Raw genomic sequence first — 15340 nt, forward strand, 5'->3', positions numbered from 1 at the left:
GTGTTAATGACAGCATTTTAATTTTTGGGTGGTCTATCCCTAAAAATAATGTTAGATGAAAATCACACTAAAACATTTCAGAAAATACATTTATAGACCAGATAACTTTGAATTTGTTCTATCAAAACACTGGAAGAACGTTTGCCAAAAGTCTGAGAACATTCCCTGTTAGCTGGATTGGCAGAGCAACCTGGTGTTTACCATTCCCAAAAATATCATCTCCTCTAGACACTCCTTTTTGACCCTCCTCCTGTCTCGATACCCCCGCCAAACCTAGAAGATGGAACGAAAAACACATGATAATAGTAGGAAATATGAAAAACTAAAGCTGAAGACACATACCAGAAATGATGCTATCATAGTCAATTTAAGATCAAGAACATGCATCTGCTCTTGTGTTATCTGGTGAAAACAATCTACCGTCTTCTTCCATTCACTGTGGACTTTTAGATGAGAGGAATTCACAACAGCAACCGAAATTCTAATCTGACAAACAGAATTTCCTCATTCAGTTTGTCAGTGAGAATGTGAGGATATTTATATCACCTCAACATTAAGGCAAATCAATCTCAAGTGCAGCTTACAGTCCATAAATGCAGGCAAGGGTTTTCCATTATTTTCTATATTACTTTTAATGAATACTCATTTTTAGTTTGAACAACAATGATGCTAAAACAACAATAGCCAACTGAAGAGAGAGGATTATGTTTCCAGGGTTTCACGGAAATCTACTTTGTTGTGAGCTACAGAATGAGAAAGGATTAGACCTTGTAAAAAAAGCCTTGCAGTGTGAGAGTTCAAAATCTCTGTTTAATCTGTAACACAGGAGGTTCAAACACAGTACACTGCATGTTGGATGAGCTATTTGAAAATGAATTCCCCATTAGCTACAATGTTTTGACTCCTTATATGTGTCACGGGTGGCTTAGTACAAACACACAGCGAAGGACAATATCTAAACACAAACTGTCTTTATTAAATCCAAAGGAGAATAAGGTAAACACAATCACTTTACATCAACAAGAACAACGACCTGAACAGAACAGGGAGTATATACCAGCATAGATATCCATAATAAAGGCTAGATGTCTCGTCTGCGCTGCTGGCCAATGGAGGTCGACGTCTGCACCTGGCGGCCATCTTGTCACAGGCAGCTCGGTCACTCGTAACATTGTGTATTAATGGTGCATGCACTTTTTAAATAACCATAACTTGCTCAATTTTCTACCGATTTTCAAACGGTTAGGTTTGTTATAAACATCAGAGATGTAGTTATCACACTGTATACTTATGAATAATAAGTGTATAAATAAATAATCATCAAGAATTATAGCCACGTTGATAACGTTTGTAAGAAACCAAACCGTTTGTAAATCCGTCAAGATTTCAAAGATATAAGAGTATTTGTGTTCGTGCTGATCACTCATATTACATCAGGTACCACAGAGCCCGCCAGAAAGCTTGCTGTGACAAGATGGCCGACGGTGATGACGATAGAGACTCCGCCGTAAGACATCTAGCCTTTATTATAGATATCTATGTATACCAGACCAAACCAGGGAACGTCCTGGTTGCGTATGCAACCCACGGTTCCCTGAAGGAGGGAACGGAGGACGTAGTCCACGTCGACTGAATTGGGATCACGCTAGGGAGCCTATCATCTTCGATTACTATTGAACGAGCCAATGGAATTTGGCGTGCGTGATTTGCATCACACACTCCGCCCCCGCGGCGCGGGTATAAATACGGAAGTGGATGCACGCACTAGTTGCTTTTCGCTGAGGAGCCGAGAGTAACCCGGGGTCAGCGGTGGTACAGCGGTAGTGGCAAGGGGACTACGTCCTCCGTTCCCTCCTTCAGGGAACGGTGGGTTGCATACGCAACCAGGACGTTCCCTTTCAGTCGATAACGTCGGACGTAGTCGACGTCGAATGAATTGGGATCACCCTTTGAACACGGCCACTAACGCTGCCACCTTCCAGTGCCTAAACCAAAGCCTCCTGATGCCCCCGCAAATTTAAGGCGGGGAAGGACAGGGGTTAGGCCAGGGAAGTCACTGCTGTTCCTACAGGACCACTGGGAAAGCGTTCCCCGTACATTGGAAGGAAGGGACGCTGCGGAAGCCACGTCCAACCCAGAGGGAGGTAACGTGGAAAATACACATATGAACTGGGCGGAAACCGGGCGGAAACCGGGCAGTCTAACATATGGAATGACACTGGGGTGGCTCCAGCCTAAGACGGGGGGAGACACACCGGACAGTGACGGCAGAGAGACTCTGCCGAGGGAAGACACGGGCTCACCGCAGGGAGCCGTATCGTGGAAGAATACACATATGGGGTCGCCGAAGGGACCGCAACATATGGACCCAGCCTAACACAGGTTCCACACTGCTTACGAGTGGTAGGCCTAACACCAGACGTTCCGCACGTCCGACGTCGGAGGGGTGTGGAGGAACTCAACAGGGTTCAATTTTAAGGGAACTCAACTGGAGTAGAAAGGCGCACGTATCCAGTCCATAGGAGGGGAATGGCGCAGCAAGCCGACACTTGAACCGGGCTCACGGTGAAACTGGCTTCATGAGAAGGGAGCCCACAGGAAGCCGCGGTTCAACTAGGTGTCGTCCAGCCCCCAACTCTAGAATCTGTTTTAGCAAAGCATATCGTCAACGCCCAGGCGGAGCACTTTACACTCATCACAGAGGAGCTCAACACCTAAGTGGACATGTTGCATCTCGGATCTTTACCGAAATGAAGGCAAGCACTAAGTGCAACTTTGCATGGAAACAGCCTTCCCTGTCTGCTGAATTCCAACAGATATTTGTAGAGCTGGTCTGAGGTCTATGACTTGCATTCTGTACACGTCCAAGCGAACGGACAGAGAAGCCAGGGCTGGATCTGCCTCCTCCAGGGCAGCGCTTGCAGGCTCACCACCTGCTCCTATTACGGGAGAGGTAGGAACCTTGGGCACAATCCGAGCCGGGGTCTCAGCTTGTGAGAGTTAGCCGGCCCAGACTCCAGGCACAATACGTTGACCGAAAGCGAGCAAGTCCCTACCCTCTAGTAGAGACCACGCGAGCAGGAGAACTGATATAACAGATTTTTTAACTCACTGCCTGCAGTGGCTCAGGGGCGGTCTCTGCAGTGCAGTTGCACCAGGGACAAGGCCCAAGAGGATAAAGAGGGACACAAGGATTACAAGACCTTGCTCCTCAGGAACCTGACGATCAGAACGTGCTTCTGCATACTTCTGCAACACGATGAGCGTCGTTTAAACACCGAGGCAACATCATTTTGAGGGTGAAGGAAAACAGCCTACTGCAACCCATTTTGCAGGAAAGAGAGCACTGAAGTGATCGAAAGCTTTTAGGATCTCCTCTGGAGAGAAGACGCACTCAACGACTAGGTTCCACTTCTAACGGCGTAAGCACGCTACCCAATTCTAGGGGGTGCTCGCCGAAGTGATGGTAACTATCACATGTTCTTGTGATAGCCACCTGAACCTCCGCGTTCAGATGTAAGACCGCCCGGAATCTCCGGGGGAAGAACGCGGGTGCCATCGTGCCCCGTCCCCGAAAGAGTTTTCAGGGAAAGTCAGGAAGGCTGTTGATGGGAACCAGGTCTAGTTGGGCCAATAAGGGGCAACTATGAAGACCTGTTCCTCTCCTGACTTGGCACGTAGGTGCAAGCGACGGGCGCAAAAGACAGGAGCATTGCTCAACACAACATGTGAAGATCACTGGGCTTCTGAAGCATTTTCTGCTCAGCACTTGGGTGTGACAAGTTCACTGAGCTTCAGGAGCATTCCTGCTCAACACCTGAGTGTGATAAACTCACCGAGCTTCAGGAGCATTTCTGCTCAACACTTGAGTGCGAAGAACTTCACTGAGCGACAGGAGCATTTCTGCTCAGCACTTGAGTGTGACAGGTTCACTTAGCTTCAGGAGCATTCCTGCTCAACACCTGAGTGTGATAAACTCACTGAGCTTCAGGAGCATTTCTGCTCAACACTTGAGTGCGAAGCACTTCACTGAGCACCAGGAGCATTTCTGCTCAGCACTTGAGTGTGACAGGTTCACTGAGCTTCAGGAGCATTCCTGCTCAACACCTGAGTGTGATAAACTCACTGAGCTTCAGGAGCATTTCTGCTCAACACTTGAGTGCGAAGCACTTCACTGAGCACCAGGAGCATTTCTGCTCAGCACTGCGTGTGACGAATTCACTGAGCTACATGTGATGAACTCACTGAGCAACAGGAGCATTGCTGCTCAACACCTGAGTGCGATGAACTTCACTGAGTTTCAGGAGCAATTCTGCTCAACATGAAGAGTGATGATTTCACTGACTTGAGCAGGCGCAAGGCGACCATGAGTCGCAGTCACTTTTAGAAGGCTCACTGGGGTTAAACGCATTTCTGCGGGCCCCTGGGGCCGCTGAGACCCAGTGTTTGTCCAAGGGTAGTCCGCTCGGTTTACACAAACACTGGCGAAAAAATGAAACCGGGGGCGACTGAGCGGCCCCGGAATGGTCATGACCCACCGGACCCAGGGGATGGAGTCTCCACTTGCCCTGGCTATAACTGTCGTGAGGCTCGATGGCGGCACGATTGAGTAAGCGGGAGGAGTGGAACGAGGCGCCCTCAGAAGCGTCTGACTCCAAGGAGGAGGTGACGGGTGAGTTGTGACATGCAGGGGAAGCTTGCGCAACGGTCGCAACGTCTAACAACTCGAGGCACGAATGCCCGTGTAGTCGGGGGTCGCCCAGGCCCTTTGTACATGGCCCCTCTGTTGAAGAGGGTTTGGCAGCAGACCGGGATGAACTATAGTCACACAGGGTGAGCTGCTCTGCCACGGTCACCTCGGGACTCGATCGTGAAGCTAGCGCTGAAGCGGTCACATATGGAGGAAGCCAAAGGCTGCGACTACCATATACCCCAGGAGACTCTGAAAGTTCTTTCAGTGGGACCCTTTCTCACTTCAACACCAGCTGAACACATTCTCACTGGAGAGACGTGTTAGACCGCGTACCTCTCCAAAACTGAAAAAGAGATACTCAGCCCGTGGGCGAGATTACTCTCTTCCAGTAGACCTGAAGACCCAACGGGCTCTGGAGCACTCGAGGGGAAGGACACTGTACTGATACTCCACCCTTAGACGCAACCCACAGGATGGCCTGCGGTGCGGGAGGTAGATATCTGAAGCACATGTCTTTCAGGTCAAAGCTGCAGACCAATCTTGGGCCAAGATGGTCACGACTCACCACCTAGTAGCACGCAGTCGAGTTTGCGACTGGCCTTCGTACCGGCTGGAGGAGCGGCTATATCAAATCCTTCGCCAGCAGGATAAGATAAACACGCACAAGTCAGGAGCACTTTTGCTCCACACTCGGTGTGATGAATATCACAGAATTTTCAGGAGCACGTCTGTTCAACACCTAATGTGATGATTATCACTGACTTGAGCGGGGTAGCCGAGCCTGAGGTGGGGCAGCAAAGTAGAGATAGTGGTGTTAGTGTGTAGTGCAACACTTACCTGTCTCCACTAGCGGCAGGGGATGTGAGAAGGCGGATGACCGGGTCCTCGAACGCCCCAAGCTGCCTGCTGGCGACCAAGGGAAGCTGGGGGATGTAAGGCTAATACAGGGTCACACCCGCCAGACTAGTCCACTTGGGACTCAGGAATAGAAAATTTGCTCTTTTTCTGAATATGTGGGTACCGCTGACCCCGTTTTTATAGGGGCCAGCGGCGGAACAGACACACACATAACAAAAAACTCCAGCCGGCCCTCCAACCAGCCAGAGGGAGTGGATCGGCGACCACTCCACGAGCAACTCCTCCATCCCTGAGAGCCCGTCCAGGTTCAGCGTTTTCTTTTGCGCTGATGCTTACCACCTGGCTTGGCAGCGCCTGGAGCAGGCTGGGCGCCCCTTCCGCGGCCGGCTCCACGGCGGAACCTGGGTGAAGGCTGCTGCGATGGTCCGGCGGGAGCTGAGGCGGCTGCGGGCGGACGCCCTCGGCGACGAGCAGGCGGAGGATCTGACCTCGGTGGGCGGGTGTAGGCAGTAGCGTCCCTCCGAGGCAGGATGTGCCGGATGGCCTCCGTCTGTTTCTGAGCTGTAGAGAACTGTTGGGCAAAGTTCTCCACAGCGTCGCCGAATAACCCAACCTGGGAAATGGGAGAGTCCAGGAACCGAACCTTGTCCGCTTCTCTCATATCGGCCAGGTTGAGCCAGAGATGGCGCTCCTGGACCACCAGTGTGGACATCGCCGAACCGACCGCGCGAGCTGCAACCTTCGCCGCCCGGAGGGCGAGGTCAGTTGCAGTGCGGAGCTCACCCATGAGCTCACGGTCCGAACTACCCTCGTGCATGTTCATGAGTGCCTGGGCCTGGTGGACCTGGAGCAACGCCATGGCATGCAAGGAGGAAGCGGCTTGCCCACAAGCTTTGTAAGCCTTGCTCGTAAGAGCGGACGAGAACTTACAGGCTTTAGAGGGGTGACGAGGATCACCCCTCCAGGAAGCGGCCGCCGTTGGGCATAACTGCATCGCAACGGCCCGCTCCACCGGAGGGATAGCCTCGTAACCCTTCACCGCTCCCCCATCAAGGGTAGTGAGGGAGAAGGAGCTACTCAGGCGGTTTCTGGCAGAGAAAGGTGCCATCCATGCCCTCGTCAGCTCCTCATGCACTTCCGGAAAGAAAGGAACTGGGGCGGCGGACTGAGAACCAGTACGGCCCGCCCCGATATACCAATCATCCAACCGAGACGGCTCGAGACACGGTGGAGGGTTCCACACGAGCCCTACCGCCTCGGCGGCCTTTTTCAGCATAGCTGACATCTCTGGATCTGGCTCGGGCAACACTGGTCTCCCGGAGTGAGGCAGTGCAGCCGAGTCATCATCTCCAGAGTTCAGCTCCCCCTCCGATGCTGCGATTGACATCGTATCCCCTGGAGGGGCCCCAAATGACACGGCTGGCCTGTCCATTACAGAGGGACCAGCGGGACCAATGGGGAGCTCGACCGGTTGCGGTGTGAAAGAGGAGTGAGGGACCCACGGGGCCTGGCCGGGCGGATTACCCCTCACTGTGATCCTCAGATCACCCAGCTTGGACGGCGCCCCAGTCCTCCTCTGGGAAGGTAACCCAGAGGAAGAACAAGGGCGGGGCCCAGAGGTGGGGACTGCACCAACGCTTTTGACGAAGGCGAGTCTAGATCTCAACACCGAGATGGTCATGTTCCCGCAGTGAGAACATGACTCATCCACGAAAGCTGCCTCAGCATGCTGTAAGCCCAAACATGCGACACAACTTTCGTGACCGTCAGAGGGGGATAGTGCCAGACCGCACCCAGAAACGCACGGATGGAATGGCATCTTGAAAAAGACGCACTCACACCCATGTTGCTCTTCTAGGAAATGGGACCGTCACCAGTGCCGGAGCACACAGGGAATGACCGCGGCAAACACTGAATAGTCTTTCAACTAACAGTGAAGCACTCACTTCTCGCCCTCTAACCAACCGTCAACACACAAACAAACAATAGAAATTTGATGCTGTTAAAACAGCAGTTGAGAGCTGAGAAGCTCGCGATCACCGCTGCACCACGCTGTAGAACACCAACACTGGAGAGGTCTTCCCGTAAGAACACCGACACACTCGCTCGTTGAACACAACAGCACTCTTCAGAGACATCAAAGACGAACGGCTCCGAAGCGAAAGGCAACTAGTGCGTGCATCCACTTCCGTATTTATACCCGCGCCGTGGGGGCAGAGTGTGTGATGCAAATCACGCACGCCAAATTCCATTGGCTCGTTCAATAGTAATCGAAGATGATAGGCTCCCTAGCGTGATCCCAATTCAGTCGACGTGGACTACGTCCGACGTTATCGACTGAAAGGGAACTAATGAGCTGATTAATCAACAACAGGTGAACTGAATCCACAGACATGTAAATTAGGTCAACTTACGGCCGTTTCACACCGCAAGCGTCAGCGGCGCGTGAGCAGCGCCAATTTTTTTCGGCGTGCATGTTAATCAATGAGTGCGTTCACACCGAGAGCAGGAGCAGCGCGTGAGCGTCAAGCAGGGGCGTCGCGTGAGCAGCAGTGAAGCGGGGGTTTCGGCTTCGAGTCTATTTTTGCTGCGCTGCTCACGCTCAATTAAAGTGAAAGCACACTTTTGATGGACACAATTAATATGATTTCACACAAAAAGTGCCCAAAACGCATAGAATTTGCATGTCTAGTGTGTTTTAACAAGAATTGCAGTATGTCAGAAAAGGAAATGAAGACTAAAATAAAGAAAATAACATTTTATAGAAAATGTACCCATCAAACTTGTTTTTAATTGTTCAGTTTGGGCTTTGAACAAACTTCAAATGTGTTTATGACCACCAAAATCTAAAAACAAAATTTTCAAAAGTCCTTGTAAAGATATGCTTGCTTATATGTAGCCTTATGTGTAGCCTGGGAGCCGCTGTTGTGACGCTGTACAAACGCTTCCAGTGTGAATACTCGCGCGCGTCTGCAGCTTCAGTGACGATGTAGTTGCGCTGACGTGCTGCTCACGCGCCGATCATGCTTGCGGTGTGAAACGGCCGTTAGGGTGCTTTCACACTGGGCTCGTTTGTGAGATTGTTCCCGGTGCCCCCAGCAGCATTGGTCTGGTTTCACACTCAATTTGATTCTATCGAAACCTGGTGCGTTTGCATGCATATTACGTCATCGCAAACGTGCACTGCGCATGATAGAAAACAGAACGCGGGTCGATATATATTGTGTTTTTTATTAATTTTGTGCTATTATGCACAGCTGAGTGTACAACAGGTTTACAGTGAGTGTGTGTCGCATAAGGTGGCTTTCTGCTGCCTGCAAACTGACTTTTTTGAGGAGACAGTGGATTTCAAAGTTTGTTGCCCTGATTCCACGCGATATGCGCGAATACACTGCAGGCTCATTTATGTATTTTATTTAACTAAATACATAATAATCAGCTAAAAGGCATACGCAGGTTACTTTACTTGCTGAACAAGTGCACACCCGAGTCCGTGTTGCTTTTTACATTCACACGAACCGCACCACAGTTCGAGTGCAACCGAACTCCGGATGACAGCGTTCACATTAGCGATTTATCATGCGAACCGTGCCCCGTTCCGACCTAAACTGCCAGTGTGAAAGCACCCTTAGAATGACAGAATCAAACACAAATATAGCTGCAAGCAGCAATTATCGATGCCAAGTGCAAGAAGATATGCCAACATGGCTGGGAGTGTCAGACAAACTTCAACAATGAGCAATTAAATACATTTAAAGATGATTTTAGGCAAAATGGCTGAAGAATCATACAGTAATTAAAAATATGATTTAATGGATTATCACTTTCAACCAATAGGTGGTGCAGTTATAAAATTGATGTGATGTGGTCAGAGTGAGGTGACAATGACAAACCTTAAGACCAATGTCATTACAATATGTAAATTTATTCAAAAGTCATTAGCATTTTTAGAAATTTTGTTATAACTTTTTCACCACAAGGGGGCTCCCCCAAAACTTTTTGAGTACCTTCAAGGCATGGTGCCGATGACCCATACCGAGTTTCGAAACATACGCTAATGCATTCGTAAAGTATGGCATTTTATATCACAATACTATATTGAGGTCAATGGCAATTTCATGTTTTGTTCTATTATAGCGCCAACAAGAGGCAAAATCCCACTATATTTTCCATGTGTCCTCAGAGTGAGCCAATACATGTGTGTGTCAAATTTGGTGAAAATATCTCAATTAGTTTTGGAGTTATAGACATTTATATGTATAAACACATACAAAAAATGACCCACACCTGACTGTGTTTGCATTTTTCTTGTCACTTACTATTAATATTTTGACATTTGAGCTTACAAAATCAGTCAAAAACCTGTTTCTGAACTTCCTATGGTGGTTTCGTCTTGATCGGTCTAACGGTTTTGAAAATATTGACAAATGCTTTTTAAGCGCTAATTTACTACGTTACATTAACCATGTGGCAAAACCTAACATGCTTGGTATCGTTGGATTCGACAAGGATTCAGGAATGTAATGAGATGACTCCCGTGAAAATAAGTCAACCAAATCCAAAGTTATAAGCATGTAAATAATTTTTTTAACCACTAGGTGCAGCTGGATTTTTCACCATTCAGACTCTTTCATGGCATCGTGCTGATGACCAAAATACTTTATTTTATGAACGCATTAGCGTACTGTTATTTTTAGTACATAATTCAAAATGGCCGACGCCCAAAATGGCCGATATGGATCAAATTGGATATCATTCGACTTTGGCATGATGCCCCAAATCTAACGACACCGTTTTTATGATTCTCTGGACCAGTAGGTGGTGCTGAGCCAAAACGCAGCATGTCACCACAGGTCATGCTTGTGATGACATGTACCATGTTTTGTCTGAATACGATAAGGCATTGCGACATGGTCTGTAGATGATCTGGTTAAATTTTCATGAAAATCGGAGCAACCGTCTAGGTCTAGGATGAGTTCGAAAAGGGCGCTTTTTCTGAAATTTCACAATTTCATAACTTTCCTGCAAGCGGTTCTATGGTCTGCCATAGACTTCCAGAGCAGAAGAAGATGAAGAAACAGAAGAAGAAGAAGAAGGCCAACAATTTCAATAGGTGCCTATGCACTTTCAGTGCTTGGCCGCTAATAATAATAAGAACACCAATGATTTAAATAGGTCCCTACGCACTTTCAGTGTTTGGAACATAACTAGAACACAATCCTGACAACAGGGACCCTCGTCTATGTATTTCTGTACTATTTCACTGAGCAATGTCAGTTACACACCTGCACTGTAAAAAATTTCAGATCTCCAAAATCGTATCTGCAATCTCTTTCAGGCTACATCTATGTCTGTGTTCACCAACCAAAGCGAACACTCGCTCAAAAAGATGTCAGGATACATGAGCTCAGATGTCATGATTAGGATGGCACTGAAAAAGAACACCAAAAATCCAGGAATTCTTTCCTTTTCCCATCTCTCATCACTCCAATGCTAATCTCCCTCCTCCTGCCAAAGGGTCTACAAGCACATTATTCCCACAGATGAGGTGGATATATATCTTTTATGCTTTGGATGGGATCACATGTCATTCATAGTCCTTTGTGAGCGGACTGCATGTCAAATGTGACAACTGATGAGTGTGAAAGGAGATGGCTTGACCTCTACATTTGAGTTCATGCACAGGTAGGGCAGCAGACATTACCTCCCTTCCGTTTGATGCAAGAACATCAACAATCAATTTATAAAATTAGATATTATTGATGTAATGTTATGATGTATGCATAATCTTGGGGGCCATAATATAATTTATTTTATGACCTCGATAGCCATTTAGCTTACTCTGATGTAATGACACTGAGTAGTAGTACTCGTAACTATAACAGTAACCGCATAATTTATTCATGCATCAGTACATGCTGAGACAATATTGCTCAATAAAAAATTATTTATGCAGACTTCTCTGTTTGACTAGTTGGGACAACATTTGGGAGAGTTTTATTGATTAAATATGGGTTTTATGTACTAGTAAGTCACATTTCTTAGTATTGTGACTCAAATGCCCAGTTTCACAGACAAGGCTTAAGCTTAGTCCCAGACTAAAATGCATGTTTGAGATGTCTTAACTGAAAGCAACTTATGTCAGTGCCATTTTTTTGTTTCAAGAAGCAGTAATGCTTTCGAAGGCACGTTTAAAAAGAACAAAAGTTACTTAATTGTTCTAATTGAACAAGGGCCTAATTCTGGGCCAAAAGGACCCATTAACGGTAAATAGAGTTGTTTTTCTTTTACAGAACTCAAATGATATTACAAACAATGTTTGTAAATATTTTTCCCATGTTCTCAAAGCCAATGGGATCCAAAACTTTCAAGCTCAAAATTGGACATAAAGCATCAAATTAATCCATTCAACCTGACTGGTATACCCCAAATTTTCTGGTTTGTATTGCCATTTTCTATGTAGTCTGTGCATACTGTATATGCACTGATTGATTCAATTAATTTGATTCAAGAGTAAATAAGGGCTTAAATATAATCTGTTCATCATACAATGTGATACATTTTGCTTCAAAAACTTGGTATATATCAGTCAAAACATTAATTGCACTATATGTTTATGTCCTTTTGGACAAAACAGTTCTTCAAAATTGAATTGTGTTCCAGAAGAAGAAAGAAAGCCATACAATTTTGAAACAATATGAAAGTTAGTAAATAATGACAGCATTTGTGCAGTCATTGTAATATATAAGTAGTAACATTTATAATTTCACTGCAAGAAAGTTTGCCTCATCATTCCTTTGTTTTCCCAATTTCAAACCCATCCATTCAATGCATCAGTGATTTCACTGCAATGCAAACTCACTGTTGAAAATCAAGTGATTTCCTGATACCTTCTGAATGCAGGTGGCTGCCCAGTCAGGGTCCAGTATACTAGAGCTTGAACTCTGAAGTCTTCTTTGTTCCTCCTGCCGAATCGTCTTCATGAAGTGAGCTCTCAGTCTTCCCTGCCGTGCTCGCTCACTGACCTGTAGCAGCCACATTGCCCGCTCTATAGACATGGACTGAACTGGTACCTGCTAAATGAGAAACCAGACCCACACACATGAAGTGTGCACTGCATTTGGTACAACCATTATTTGAATTAGCATTGCATATTTTTGTATTTAGAGAATAAATATTTGTACATAATGATATACTCACAGGTTTATCTTCATGATGTCCTCCTTTAGCCAAAATATGGGCCAACATCTTCTCTCTCTCTTTCAGTGCCCTCATCTTCTCCCTCACAAAATAGTGTGGGATAGGCACCTCAAGATCCTCCTAAAAAAATTTCAAACTATTATCAGCCCTGAACAATGCAGGTCATATGTAAAAGTGGCTGTGCATTAGTGACCCCATTTAGCATCCACTAAATTCAGAGGAAAAACAAGAGGCTTAGTCTGCTAAAATCCACTTTGACATTGAGCACTTAAATCTTTCCCAAGCCCAAATCTTCAAAATTCCCTCAAGGAATTTCACTCTTCTGAATCTTACAGACCAAAACAGCATTCTGTACCTGTAAGTGTATTTTATTATCTCACTCACAGGTGTCATTTTGAGGTCCTGCAGTATGTCATCAAAGTAGTGAAACTCGGAGTACTCCAGCTCCACCATCTCATTCTTCAGCTCTAAAAGTCGTCCCATCACCCCCTCAAGAACCTGGTGCACAACCCGTCTCTTCTGGGGGTGAACAAGCTGATCATAAACCTCCTCCAGGGCACGGAATATCTTCAGGTAGCGCAGATAGAAAGTCGCCAATGTCTGAAAAACCTGCATGCGGTCCTTTTGAGGATGGAGTTGCATTGTGGGATACTCATCCTCCAAAAGGTACTCCAAAGCTCCCTGAGCAGCATCCCACATTCGGCCATAAGAACTGGGTAAAGGATAAAGATTATATTTAGGTAATAATGATAGCTTAATGAGATAATAGTTCTGTAAATCTTACATTTTAACATATTTCCTTTGTTTTATTAACAGTTTATTTGGATAAAACAAAGATTATATTTTCCCGTGTTCTTATTAATGGTGCACAGCTTTGTATTTATGCATTGAAAAATCAAGGTTTTCATTTTATTGAAAAGCAGTTCATTTTATTATTTTATTTGTTTTTATAAATGCTGAGTTATGTAATGTTTTCTATATTTTAACATTTCCATGGCCTTCCATGACAACCTGTCTTTGAAATGCAAACAACAGAGACATGTAAATCTGCGATAGTACCTGTTAACGGGCCCCAATTACACCTGTTGAGAGCACCTGCCCTCTGGAAAAGTTTTCCCGACCCTCAGGCCAAAACTAGCACCGCCAATGCCTGACTGTGCAAAATGAATGTGGGAAACCACAGAATGCAAACTGAATTCACCCCACGTAAGCATATTAAGCCACATAATGGAAGAAATACCCTGACAAACATTATTTCTCCATTCTTCGTTTTCTAAAGTTGAATACGCATGAATTCCACAGATGTCCTCTGACCTCTTTGACTCCCTCGTGTGGGTGCTCCCTTTGTGATTGTTGAAAGAGTTCATGGCGAGGGTGAAACCACCTTCTTTTCTTATTCTGATGGGTCCATACAGTATTGTTCCCCTCTGGGCATTAACACTGCCAAGAGCTACTCAAATTGTAGGGATGGCAAAATCAAAGGAGGGGATGGGATAGTTAGAGTGGGAGGGGGGCAGGGGAGGAGTTGTGGGAGGAGGTTAGAAAGGAGGTTGTAAAAGAACATTTACAATAAAATAGAGAGGCGCCTCTTAGAGATATCTTAAATATGACAGACAACAAAGGCAGAAGTACTGCAATTCACTTGAAATCTGCAGTAAATAATGAATGTCCGCTGAAAGTAGTGCTTGATGAGGAAAATTACTTGATGTTATTTTTGAGGAATTTAAAATGTACTTTCTACATGTGCAGTAGGCTACTATTAAATGAAGTGATTTGCTTTAGAAAAATGAGTGTGAAGGTTACTAAAAAAAACATGCACCACACACCAAAGCTGGGGCCAGTTGCTAAACATAGCAAATACGTTAAGACTGTGTCTTAAGTTCTAGTTATCTAGTATGACCAACTAACAGTTAGTCAAGGGGCAAATAGTCTTACTTTTTAGTATCAAATTAGACCAATCTACGTTTATATATAACTGACTTAAAACGGTTATGAACAGTTTAAAAGAAAAAAAATGTGATGACTAACTTTAAATACTAGTCTTAGCCGTTTATGCAACTGGCCCTAAATCTCTAATAGCTCCTATTAGGGACAAAAATGCTGGTTCTAAGTAGTTTTGCTCTATGTTGTCATAGGAACTGCAATGCAATGTGAACTTTCTCCTAGTAGGCGTTTGTTCCCAAACTTGCGTTTCCAAAGAACACTTTCTTTTGCACCTTTCTTTTTTTAATTTCTCCTCAGTCTTGCATATGTCTTATAATCAAACTATTCTGCTCGTTACATATGTAGGCGAGTAGATCTGTTCACTGCGTAGGCTTCATAACACATATTACAGTTTTCACACAGACATTACACAATTTTTGTTAATAATAAACACTATGGTACTTTTTTGTTATCACATCAACATTCCCGTTTCGCAGTAAAATGCACAAGGTAAAAGTGCAGTTACTCACCTCTGCGACATCTTCCACGCCCTACAGAGTTTAGTTTAGAACGTGCGGTAGGCTATTTGAATATCAGAGGGAAAACAATTGCAAGCCGCCGCTTTCGAAACTAAAATAGTTAAACGAAGCGAAGTAAGGCATCCAA

General features: G+C 45.7%; 1 protein-coding gene across 2 annotated transcripts in view; it reads right to left on the minus strand.

Moving 5' to 3' along the window:
* drc11 (dynein regulatory complex subunit 11) overlaps positions 1–15340 on the minus strand; it is a 54617-nt gene extending 39277 nt beyond the window's left edge. The window contains exons 1-5 of one of the 2 annotated variants that reach the window (XM_077199171.1): positions 15205–15340; positions 13136–13463; positions 12752–12871; positions 12442–12624; positions 202–273 (exon numbers count right to left, since the gene is read on the minus strand). In XM_077199171.1, coding sequence (XP_077055286.1) covers positions 202–273; positions 12442–12624; positions 12752–12871; positions 13136–13463; positions 15205–15215 — 714 coding nt within the window. In that variant the 5' untranslated portion in view covers positions 15216–15340. Of the gene's footprint in view, positions 1–201; positions 274–12441; positions 12628–12751; positions 12872–13135; positions 13464–15204 lie in introns of both variants that reach the window. The other variant, XM_077199170.1, reaches the window with a different exon arrangement.

This window comes from Siphateles boraxobius, unplaced genomic scaffold, assembly GCF_051911475.1.
Source record: "Siphateles boraxobius isolate OS27281-9 unplaced genomic scaffold, OSU_SipBor_1 41, whole genome shotgun sequence".
NCBI classification, from domain to species: Eukaryota; Metazoa; Chordata; class Actinopteri; order Cypriniformes; family Leuciscidae; genus Siphateles; species Siphateles boraxobius.